The sequence below is a fragment of the Penicillium expansum genome (genome assembly GCF_000769745.1).
Source record: "Penicillium expansum strain MD-8 chromosome Unknown contig362, whole genome shotgun sequence".
NCBI lineage: Eukaryota > Fungi > Ascomycota > Eurotiomycetes > Eurotiales > Aspergillaceae > Penicillium > Penicillium expansum.
In genome coordinates, this window is record NW_015971526.1 from 749445 (window position 1) to 760113 (window position 10669).

The window sequence follows — 10669 nt, forward strand, 5'->3', positions numbered from 1 at the left end:
CATGGATGGGAAAACCACACCATCGTTTATCGAGAGATATCATACCGATATCGTTCCTCTGGAGAATCGACAATTAATACCAAGTCTTAATTAACATTTGCACTGACCCTCACCTTCTTGGAGTAATCCTTGTGTTTGAGCCAACACCAACACTGCTTGACAATTGAGCGATGGTACTTTTCTGCATTAGTCCCATTGGTCTGGCCTAGATCGGAGTATCTCGCCAGGTCCTTCGTTCCACATGGGAGGATCGGGAGGATCTTGAACTCAATCTAGTATCACATACCAGCATCCAATGGAAGTGCCCTTCCTTTTTATAGATAGAGCATGGAGTGTATGACAGCCTCAGATAGCCGAAAACGACAAAGATCCAAGACGCGTGAATCTAGAATTCTTCAGTTCATTTAGTTGACTAGTCTTGCCTCATGAAGCAGAGTACTCCAAACCTCTATGCATTAGATCGCCTTTCCTTCTATATGGTCGATCCCTTCTATCCTTCTATAGAAGTCCCCCACAGCGACACAAGCAGCAGAATTAGAGAAATATAGCAACACTTTTACCGTTTCACAGCGGTCACACGCCACACCCACATACACCCTCACACACAAGTCTACCCAGATATCATCTTCCCAGCCTCAACCAACGTGTAACACCAGCCCCAAGACCATGCAAACCACGTTGACGCACCTCCCGCCTCGCAGCCCCATCAACAACCTCATCATCCCCATCCCCGCGGTACCTTCCATCAACAAAGCGCAACATAACCTCCATGAGCGCAGCCGAGAGAATACTCGCTGCCAGAATACCAATCATGACGAGGTTACTCTTCCTGTATTTCTCACGTCCCGGCGCCTCGTAGTCACTCTTCCACCCAGAATACAGCGCATATGTCGTGAGGATACTGCCCAGATTACCGAGACCGGAGACAACAGCCGACGCAGCAGCGACGCCGACCTCGCCGTGTCGAGGCTGGAAAATCTCCGTCGTCCAGGTCATCGTTATCGGGACTGTGGGGCCGAGTCCGAATCCAACGATTAGAAGTCCGCCGTAGCGTGGCCAGGGGTTTGCGTCTGTGCCCGCGTAGCTGGTTAGGAGGAGGCCGAGGATTTGGAGAAGGACCGGGATTGAGAAGAAGATTGCGCGGTGGCGGTGGAAACGGTCTGAGAGGGGGGTTACGAGGAGGATGGCGATTAGGTCCATCTGTAGTGGTGTGTTAGTGGGTGGATCATACCTTGGATGAAAGAGACCTGCAAGAAGACAGGGAAAGGGGAAGGGGAAAGAAAAGACATACAATCCAAATCGGAGCCGTCAACAGACTCAAAGAGATATCACTCAAAGTCGGATCAATAGCCTTGATAATCACGTTCGCATACAACTGCACACCAATACCAACACCCACAACACCAAAGTACATAATCAGCAGCGGGTAAAGTCTCCAATCCAAAAACACCGCGAGCAGATCCCGCAGCGTCCACGCGGACGAGTGATAAACGCGCTTCAGATCATGGTAATGCACGGCAGCATCGGCGCCCTTCAGCGCGGGCGCGGTGGTAGGTACCCAGCTCATCATCCAGGAGCGTTTTGGGGCTGGCTCGCCGGGCGGCGTGGGTCTGTCTGGTAGCCACCATAGCAGGCCGAAGCCCAGGGCGACGGTGATGATGCCGTAGATGAGGAACATCCATTGGAAGCCGACGAGGCCCTTGGTGCCGTCCATTTTTTGGAAACCGGCGGAGACAAGGCCGACTACGGCGGCGGAGACTTGGGACGCTGTGAAGTATTGCCCAATTCGTTTGCCGATGCGGGAGGGTGGGTAGAATAGAGTTAGGTAGTATGTCATGCCTGGCCACATGCCTGCTGTGACGATACCTAGGAGGAGGCGGAGGAGGCTGTTGGGTTTGTTAGATACAAGATATGAGATGATGGGGGTTTTCGGGGAGGGTTGAACGTACTAGAAACTCCAGGCTGCCTTCATTGCAGCGAGACAGCTTCCGATTAGACCTACGCTGATCACAATGCGGCTCATCCAGACGTGAGGGCTTAGGCGGGTCATTATTAGGTTGGAGGGGAGATCGAAGATCACATAGCAGACGTAGAAGAGTGCGAGACCAGTTGAGATCTGGTGGCGGGATAGATTGAGCACACTTGCAAGGTCATGGCCGGAGTCTGTGTTCATTGTCTGTGCCAGGCCGACGTTCGACCGGATAGCTGAACAGAGGAAGTAAAGGACCCAGAATGCGGAGATGATGCGACGGTCCAATTTTCTGTTGGATGTTAGATTCTGATATTGAATTGCTTTCTCGGGGATGCGATTCACCTGTAGATTCGTTCAATGTTGGCCACGCTGAGGTCTAAGGACTCATCATCATCTGAGGATGTCTGGCTTTGAGACGCTTCTGGCTGCTCGGAGATAGCCTCAACGGCGGGTTGCTTGTCGATACCGACAGAGGCATGTTGATGTTCGGCTGACATCTTGTCGCTTTATTATTATTATTATATTTGTATAAACTTTTTATTTGGCCTCTTTGCGGGCAAACAGTCAACTGACTGTACCAAAGCGCTGGCTAAAGCAGTGCTAATTGAAGGACACCAATGCCCGGGATATCAAGTAGATCGAGTGCTGTGAATTCCGAGTCAGTCAAATTCATTTTTGTATATTTCAATATCCTTCGGAAGAGCTCAATCCTTTACCGAGGTCATGGAAGCTCTACACATACCTTGACGTGAATCGAAGAAAAAGTAAGATTCCGTTTTCGGATCTGATAAAGAAGAGGGGTGTGGATCTTGGCGGAGAAAAAGCATCCGATAGCTACAGTCCCCAATATATAAGGAAGGGTTTATAGTCTCATGCACGGAGTCGCGTGACTCATAAGCTCAAACATCCGAGATTGAATTCCACGATTCCCGTTGAGGTTGAGACTGAGATTGGCGTTGAGGTTGAGGGAAAATCTTTCGGTCCTGTTTTCCCCAAGCTCTTCACCGAGGATAACCTTAAATCTTTTTTTTTTCTCCCGAGGCTATCCATACCTCCTATGGGTTTTGGTCCGCTCTACTTTGCACATGTTGTACTGTTATTTGTCTGTATATTTCTACTTTGGGTCTGGTCCCTTGCAAGCCATCAATTGTCAGCTGCTAGCTGCTAGCTCCTAGGATGCTCTAGACATACAATTGAGCTATATTCAGCTGTCAAATCAGCATGCCAAGCAATGACTCAGAGCTACTCTTGAAATTGTTCTAATTCTTGCAATTCTTAGAATTCCGGCTAGTATCTCTTTTATGTATTCTCATTATCATCGTGATCGTGATCGCCGGTCTCGGGGTTATCACGTGGTTTATCAAATATCCCAATCGGGTGATGGTACAGATGAAAGCTTCAGAAGCTTATTGCGAATAGTATTAAAATCGAAATAGGAGGAAATTGCCTAGGAATAATTTTATGGTTAAGAGATAGAATCAGGTGTTGTTTATAATGATATCTAAAAATGTGCTATACTGTACCAAAAAGTATGTATGTCGTCTAACATAACTTGATGCCCAAGGCTAAGAGTAGCATATCTAGTAATCTAAGGCAAAATGCAAAAGGTAGAAGGCTAAAATCAAAAAGGGACATTGAAGGCATATATGTAGTTTACCTACAACTCGCCAATTGGGTAGTTGCCAAATTAGATCCTGGTAATGTCCGTTTGTTTTGTTTTCCTTCACGTCACCTTTTCTACTATTACCTTTTGTCTTCCATGTGAAAGCCGATCTGTTATCTCTTCCAAACGTGTGCCTTAAAGTCTGGAGCTCAGAGGCCTGAGTATTTGCTAGTATCTCATCTTGTTTACCCCGGAGGATTCACGTCCACCACATTGACACGTCCATCCACAGTCACCTCCCTACGTGTCTGTCCGTTTTGTTTAAACAATCCTTGTGTCTTTGATCTTTAGATCCAAAATCAGATCATTCCTCATTACTCCTACATCAAGCACATCTGTCAGCTTGTCCCGAAACATTTCTCTTTACGCTACCCGTCTCGCTCCCAGCAACCACCCAGAGTCCGGTCCCCGACACCACTCATATTGCTGTATTGAGCAATCCAACAGTGACCATTTGGTCATTCGTGAATCTTGCCTCAATCCCTATACATCTTTATTCACTCACAATGTCTTCAAACATTGCGGGAACCGGGACTGATTCCCAACCCAAGAAGCGTTATGTCGTTTTCTCTGTCCGCCAAGTTCGCGGAAACCTGTGCAAAAGAATTCAAAAATTCAAAAGATTCTTGACCAATCTACGAATTGACAGGCGTTCTGGCCTTTCATCCGTCCGCTCTGGTAGCAGTACACCTGAAGAGCCCCTGATCCCGCATACCGACAAGACAAAAGAGGACATTGAGCCCCAGAAGCCTGCAGAAGAAGAATTCGCCGCGCAAATCCCAGAGGAACAAGAGGAGTTCAGCCCGGCCAAACATCTCAACTTGCATCCTAGTCAAGTCAGAAGTGGAAGTGGAACCACCGCTACCGGCAAAAGGTATTTCAAGTATTTGAGAGTTCCCCCCAAATTCCCCGGATAGAGGCAGTGCCGAGTCGACCCCCAAGGATACGACTAGAATCGATGCCTTCCCCAAGGGAAACTTTAAGAGTCCGTACATTGTTTAAAAAACTAAAGAGACAAACAGAACAGATGACGTTGCCCATGTCCCTCTCATCAACAGGTGGGACAATCATCCGAGCATGCGTCGAAAACCCAACCAGCCTGCGTCGCTTCATGAGTACTGGGACATGCAAATGCGTCTCCGCGGCATGCGCCATGTGCCGGAATCGAATTATTCAAGCTCCGAAACCGACGAGGTAAACTACAGATAAGGGGGTTACAACCCAGAAAACAAAGGAGACCACCAAGGAACATCTGGGATTTTACGCAGGGAACGAAGGAGAATGTCGATGAACAGCAGGCCCGATTAGGAAGGAAGTTCCGGGAAGAAGCGAAAACGTTACTATCCGGCAAGACCTACCGACGAAGGATGATCTGGGAAAGAACAAGAGATTTGATGACAAGCAGGATCTACCGGCTAAGAAAGATCCGGGAAAGAAGGCTATGCCTGAAGATATCAACTCTTCTTGAGCCTAAGAGTGGCTTAGGCAAAAATTGTTTTACTACAAAGTTCATCGTGTACTTTGCTGCCATTTGTATTTCTGTGTTTCATGTCTAGCCATGTGAGCAATGTCGGAGGTAACAAAAATAACAAAAATGGGCGACAAAGAAGCGTCTAATCACATTCAAATAGATGAATCTGTGTACTCGATGGCAACTACGGTAGCAAGCACACCAAAGAAATCTTTAATGGCCCCATATACAGGTGACATGTGTGCAATGACTGGATTTAGGAGAACTGTTGTTATGGGGTTCTCAGTACCCCGTATATAAAAGGAAAGGCTCTTGTTTCTTTCGGGGAAACCATGTGCTTTTCTTCAAAACGTCGACCTTCTCCAATAACAAAGCCCAAGCTCTACCACGAGACTAGGAGTCTCCCGGAACTGAATAAATCAACTCAATATACTAGTCCAACAGTATGGACACGACTGATTTCTATCTCAACAAAGCACCACTCGAGTCTAACCAAATGGAGTAGAGCAGTGTCACGAGGATCGCTAAGCCCTAAAGCCAAGAACACCTCCAGACCCTTCACACCGGCGTTATTAACAAAAAGTCAGCCTAGCACCAAGCCTAAATGCCTAGCGCAATTCCCACACCCCTCTTCTTAGTCCTATCCCGCGAGCACCCCGTATATCAACCCAAAATAAGCGGCTCGAGTCCGCGCCAAGCGGCACCACCTCGTATTAACGAGCAACACGCCAACCGCTACGGGTAACATGTCCCCCAAGTTCCCGCGAATACGAACAATAACCTTAAACAGCCTCGCTAGGGGCATATTTACCTTCTACTCAGCCGCGACAATGTAATTATACATAGTAAGGGTCCAGGGGAAAGCGACTTAAAATTGCACTTCCGCCCCGACTCCCACGACAGTTTCCAAAGCGAGAGAGAGGACGAATAGTGTACTATTTCACACAATCTCATAAGCTATCAAGCTCTATACCTCTATACTTTCTCCAAAATGCTCTCCCCAATTTCATTTCCCTCCTTCAAAACCCTAGCCCTGTCCCTCCTCCTCGCAAACATAGCAACAAGCACAGACACCAACGAAAACGAACCCCAACTCCTCTCCAACATCTCCCTCGTCAACACAGACGACATCTTCTCCCTCTACAGCGAGAACCCAAATCTAAACGCCCGCGCTCTAGAATGCGGAATCGGATACAGCGAATGCGCCTACGACACTTCCCGCTGCTGTCCGATCGGCGGGAAATGCTGCGGGAACGGGTACTGCGCGAATATAGGTGAGACGTGCTGCACAGGCGGCGGGACGTGTCCGGTTGGATTCAAGTGCTGTGACGGGACGACGGGATGCGCGCCGCTAGGTGGGGAGTGCTGTTCCGGCGGTTACTACTGCCGGGCCGGGAAGAGGTGCCGTGTCTATAAAGGGGAGAAGGTTTGTTGTGCGTATAGTGGTTGTATTGGGGAATATGATGGCATTGGGTCTGGGGCTACGCTTACTGTTCCCGATGTTACGTCTACGGCGACGGAGACGGAGGTTGAGACGACGCGGGCTACGACGACTTATGTTGAGGTTGATTGGGATTATTATTATACTACTGTCTACTGGTATGTTGTTTTCTTGGTTTTTTTCTTTCTTGGTTTGATGGGTTGGTTCAAGGGTGTGTTACTGACTTTGCTGGCTTTATAGGACTTACTGGTACTATTACTGGACTTCTTATGCACCCTACACTGTTCGGACGGTTACCTCTACCACCACAAGTACTCGCACTATCTGGTCTGTTTATGAGACAAACAGGGCTGAAGCGACGTCGTCGCTTAGCAGGAAGTCGACTCGTTACTCGTTCTCGACTCCTTACGAGGCGACTTCTCTTAAAAGCTCCACTGAGCCGGTCACATTATCTACCGGTGCTTCTGCTCCGTCTGCTACTGCGTCTGATTCAACAGATGAGATTGTTTCAGCCGGTCCAGTTATTGGGGCAAGTTCTGCCGAGAGTGTGGGCGTTAGTGGAACTGGCATCCTGGCTGCTGTCTTCATTGCCGCGATTGGTGGATTGGCCTTTGGGCTGTGAGCAGATAGGGTAGGACATGGTTTAGGGTAGTTTGAGATTGATTGGGGTCATTTGTGGCTGTGTTTTGTCGTTGATACCTTTGGCCTACCCGATGATTCTATAAATGCAAATTTAATGACTGTATGCCATAATTTTATGATGTGTCCATCGAGTATTTAAGATATATACTGAATCATGCATTGTTGATCATCGCAAAATATTTAAGTAAAACGAAATAAGAAGCTGCGTTTTCAAGGGGTTTGACTACTGTCAGACGAGCTATCCTTACGGTGCTCAACGTGAGTACCCTTTCGAGCCTCTATGTCCTCCATCTCACTGGGCAGCTTACTCTTCTTCTCTGAAACATAGCTAGCGCGGCGCAGGTGCTCCTCGGTGTTCTCGTAGTTGATGAGAAGCTCGCCCTTCTTACCGTAGCGGTGTGGCTCGTTGCGGGCGACAGAGACGACATTGAAGACGCTGGATGTCTTGTGGAAGATTGTATCCATCTCCTCCAGAGATCGGTAGGCAGTTTCAGGGTAAAAGAAGTAGACGACAGGGAAGATGAAAGCATTGCTATTTGGAACTGGGTTAGTGGTGTCGCAAATGTATTTCGCGTAGAATATACTCACATGACAGCAAAGATAATATATGTCTTGTACTTGATTGTGTCGAACGCAACAGGCGTGACCATGACAACCATGAAATTAAAGATCCAGTTACCTGAAGTTGCGAGTGCATTGGCGGGAGCACGAATCCGTAGGGGTACCTATCGTATTGTTAGTCGTGTTTTCGTGCAAAGGACTATAAAAGACAAAACCCTTACAATCTCAGCGGGATACAGCCAGGTCATTCCCAGCCAGCCAAAGGCAAAGAATGTGTTAAAGACAAACAAAAATACGGCCGCAGCAATACCGGGCTTGGTCTCGCCCTCAAAGCTTGTAGTGATGGCCAAAACGGCCATTGAAATCGACATACCAGCGGCACCGATCAACATCAGAACTCGTCGGCCCACTTTCTCAATAATAAAAATGGGGACCAAAGACGCCAAGAAATATTCAGTGCCGTTGCAGGCAGCTAGAATGCGTGATGTCAGGCCATCCATACCAAGAGAGTTCTCATAGATAAAAGCAGCGTAGTAAGTAATCAAGTTGATACCGGAAATCTGCTGGAACATCTGGTTGACGTAGGCAAGTACAACACGGTGGAAGTGGCGGTTCTCATCCATAGTGAGCAAGTCTCGGAAGCTGACACTCGAGGCAGCCAGGACTGCATCCTTGATAGCCGAAAATTCCGAGTGGACATAGGGGTCGTTTTCATCCAAGTCCAGAATCGCGGCGAGAACATCCAAAGCTTCCTGTTCGCGTCCCTTGAGAATCAGCCAGCGAGGTGATTCGGGGAGCGGCAACACGAAGAATAAGATGACAAGTGCGAAGACATTTTGGAAGGCAATTGGGAAACGCCACGCAACGGAGCTAGGGTCAAGGAAGGAGAACCCAAGATCAAGCCAATAACTGATGGTAATTCCAGCAGCAATCAGGGAACCCTCAAACATGACAAGTTTTCCACGGTGGTGGGACTTGGAGCATTCTAAGTAATGTTAGAATTGTGCCTCTTCTCTAATATAGCTAAATACTTACCAGACTGCCATGTAGGGACAGTAGAGGTGTTCATGCCATTGCCGATACCAGTAACGATACGGCCGACAATGAGATGCGGCAGGGAGTAAGCACTGGCCTGCAGCGTAGCCCCGATTACCATGATGATAGAGCCGGTGAAGATCGTCTTACGGCGACCAAGGTAGTTTCCAATCCAAATACAGAAGATTGCGCCGAAGAAACAGCCCAAGTTATAAGAAGCGATGGTGATTCCTGGTAAATTAGTATATGAATGGATAGAAGGTTACCATGGAGTTGCATACCTTGTGTAGTCGCGTTGCTACTAGTCGATGATTTTGTGTTAGTGGTGTCGATTTCGGGGAAGACCGTAACAAATGAGTTTAATGTCAAAAGGCCACCCATGACTCCTCTGTTGAGTGTTAGCAAAAGAAATACATTAGACTTCTCATGTATAGCTTTCGATCACATACTGGTCATATCCGAATAACCTGTGCAATTCCACGTTAGCGCGTACTTTGAACATGGATATCGAAAGAGCAACATACAAGAAATCAAGACCAGCAATAACACCGATCATGATATTCAGGCTCGTGCCCCGAAGGCCGAAGTATGGCTTCATGATGGCGGGTATAGTGGATAGGTTGCAAGTTGTAGAAGGAGGACAGACTGTATATAGTCAAGCCCTAAAAGCCAAGGTAGACTATTCACTGGGGTGAAAGCAAATTGCTTGAAATGGACAGACTGCAGCTAAGCAGAGAAAAGAAGATCCAACGACGGAACAGTCAGGTCCGGGGAAGTCCAGGCTTATGAACCCCAGAATCAAATAAGGAGGGATCCACATCCAACATGATATTTTGGAGCGCAAATCGGAAGTCATAACCAGCAAGACACAAGCCAATGAGAAGTAATAGCAAGGATAGCAAGGATAGCAAGGTTGCATCGGTGATGTCTATACCATGGCCTGATCGGGGGAAGCCACTGTACCCCATCTTCACGGGCTAGGCTTTGGGTGATCATCGGTATCCCAGGTTTTTACGGGATCCACCGAATAAATCGGCGTCAGAAGAGGTGCGTGCAGTTGGCCATGCGAGGGGTCTCGCATGGTCAAGTCGGTCTCCGTCCGGTATTGGTGACAAGTATGTATTGTCTCTATACGGTAAAATACAGATGTATTCGTGATGGGCGTCAGATCGAAAGCCTGGAGACTCATGGTCTCACCGGGTACTTTTCCACTTTTCCTAGTCTGTTTCCGTCGATGATATGGAGTGTATGACAGCTGCACGGTTCACAGGATCTCGCGTGGTTCAAGGTACTTTTGTCATTTTGAGATTTGGAATTGCACTGGAGTGGTATTTGACGAAAACCTGGAGATTCTCCAGTTCCCCCAGACTCCCCATATTTTTTTTTCTCCGCTGATCTTCGCCGGAGGGTCCCGGAGGGGACTACGACACATGTCGACTTTGGGACTTAACTTGACCACGCACGATTGCTGTTTTCCACCTTGCGCTCATTACATGATTTTTTATCTTTTGTTCACCGTTACTTCGCCAAGCACACTTGGCAGGGATGAATGTCAAGGGGTTTAAGAACCAAGGTTCCCATATGAGCCTCACGCCGGACCGGTATCAGGGCCCGAAAACTTGCTAGAGCCGAAGCCAGATGACATCATCGACCAAGTCCACACATGTCCAAAATAAGTAGGTGGTTCTTATCCTAACTTTGAACAGACTGCATTATTTCAGGCTTCTTACTTGTTCTTACAAAAAAAAAAAAAAAACTGTGCAGTTCGGCATAGGCCAAATCATGGGGTTGCCGAGTGTACGGGATGCCCGATTCGGATATGCCTGTGTGTATTACGTATCAATCTGCAACTCGGGTATTGACTCGATACTACCTAATTATGCG

At 47.8% G+C, this 10669-nt stretch overlaps 4 protein-coding genes across 4 annotated transcripts; 2 read left to right on the forward strand and 2 right to left on the reverse strand.

The window, feature by feature from the left end:
- Positions 1 to 86: 86 nt before the first annotated feature.
- On the reverse strand, positions 87 to 2469 carry PEX2_105720 (putative MFS transporter; the record flags this gene model as incomplete). The annotated part of the gene is made up of 5 exons (XM_016747840.1): positions 87 to 272; positions 688 to 1200; positions 1292 to 1886; positions 1950 to 2261; positions 2315 to 2469. 5 exons carry the CDS (start codon positions 2467 to 2469, stop codon positions 87 to 89), a joined length of 1761 nt encoding a protein of 586 aa, XP_016593327.1.
- Positions 2470 to 4141: 1672 nt separating this feature from the next.
- Positions 4142 to 5103, forward strand: PEX2_105730 (uncharacterized protein; the record flags this gene model as incomplete). The annotated part of the gene is made up of 4 exons (XM_016747841.1): positions 4142 to 4509; positions 4553 to 4620; positions 4663 to 4829; positions 4948 to 5103. 4 exons carry the CDS (start codon positions 4142 to 4144, stop codon positions 5101 to 5103), a joined length of 759 nt encoding a protein of 252 aa, XP_016593328.1.
- Positions 5104 to 6097: 994 nt separating this feature from the next.
- PEX2_105740 (uncharacterized protein) lies at positions 6098 to 7169 on the forward strand (the record flags this gene model as incomplete). Its single annotated transcript, XM_016747842.1, has 2 exons — positions 6098 to 6705; positions 6788 to 7169. The coding sequence occupies 2 exons, from the start codon at positions 6098 to 6100 to the stop codon at positions 7167 to 7169; spliced, it is 990 nt and encodes a 329-aa protein (XP_016593329.1).
- Positions 7170 to 7399: 230 nt separating this feature from the next.
- Positions 7400 to 9383, reverse strand: PEX2_105750 (sugar porter family MFS transporter; the record flags this gene model as incomplete). Its single annotated transcript, XM_016747843.1, has 7 exons — positions 7400 to 7721; positions 7778 to 7914; positions 7972 to 8735; positions 8786 to 9016; positions 9067 to 9173; positions 9235 to 9252; positions 9310 to 9383. The coding sequence occupies 7 exons, from the start codon at positions 9381 to 9383 to the stop codon at positions 7400 to 7402; spliced, it is 1653 nt and encodes a 550-aa protein (XP_016593330.1).
- Between the last annotated feature and the right edge of the window lie 1286 nt (positions 9384 to 10669).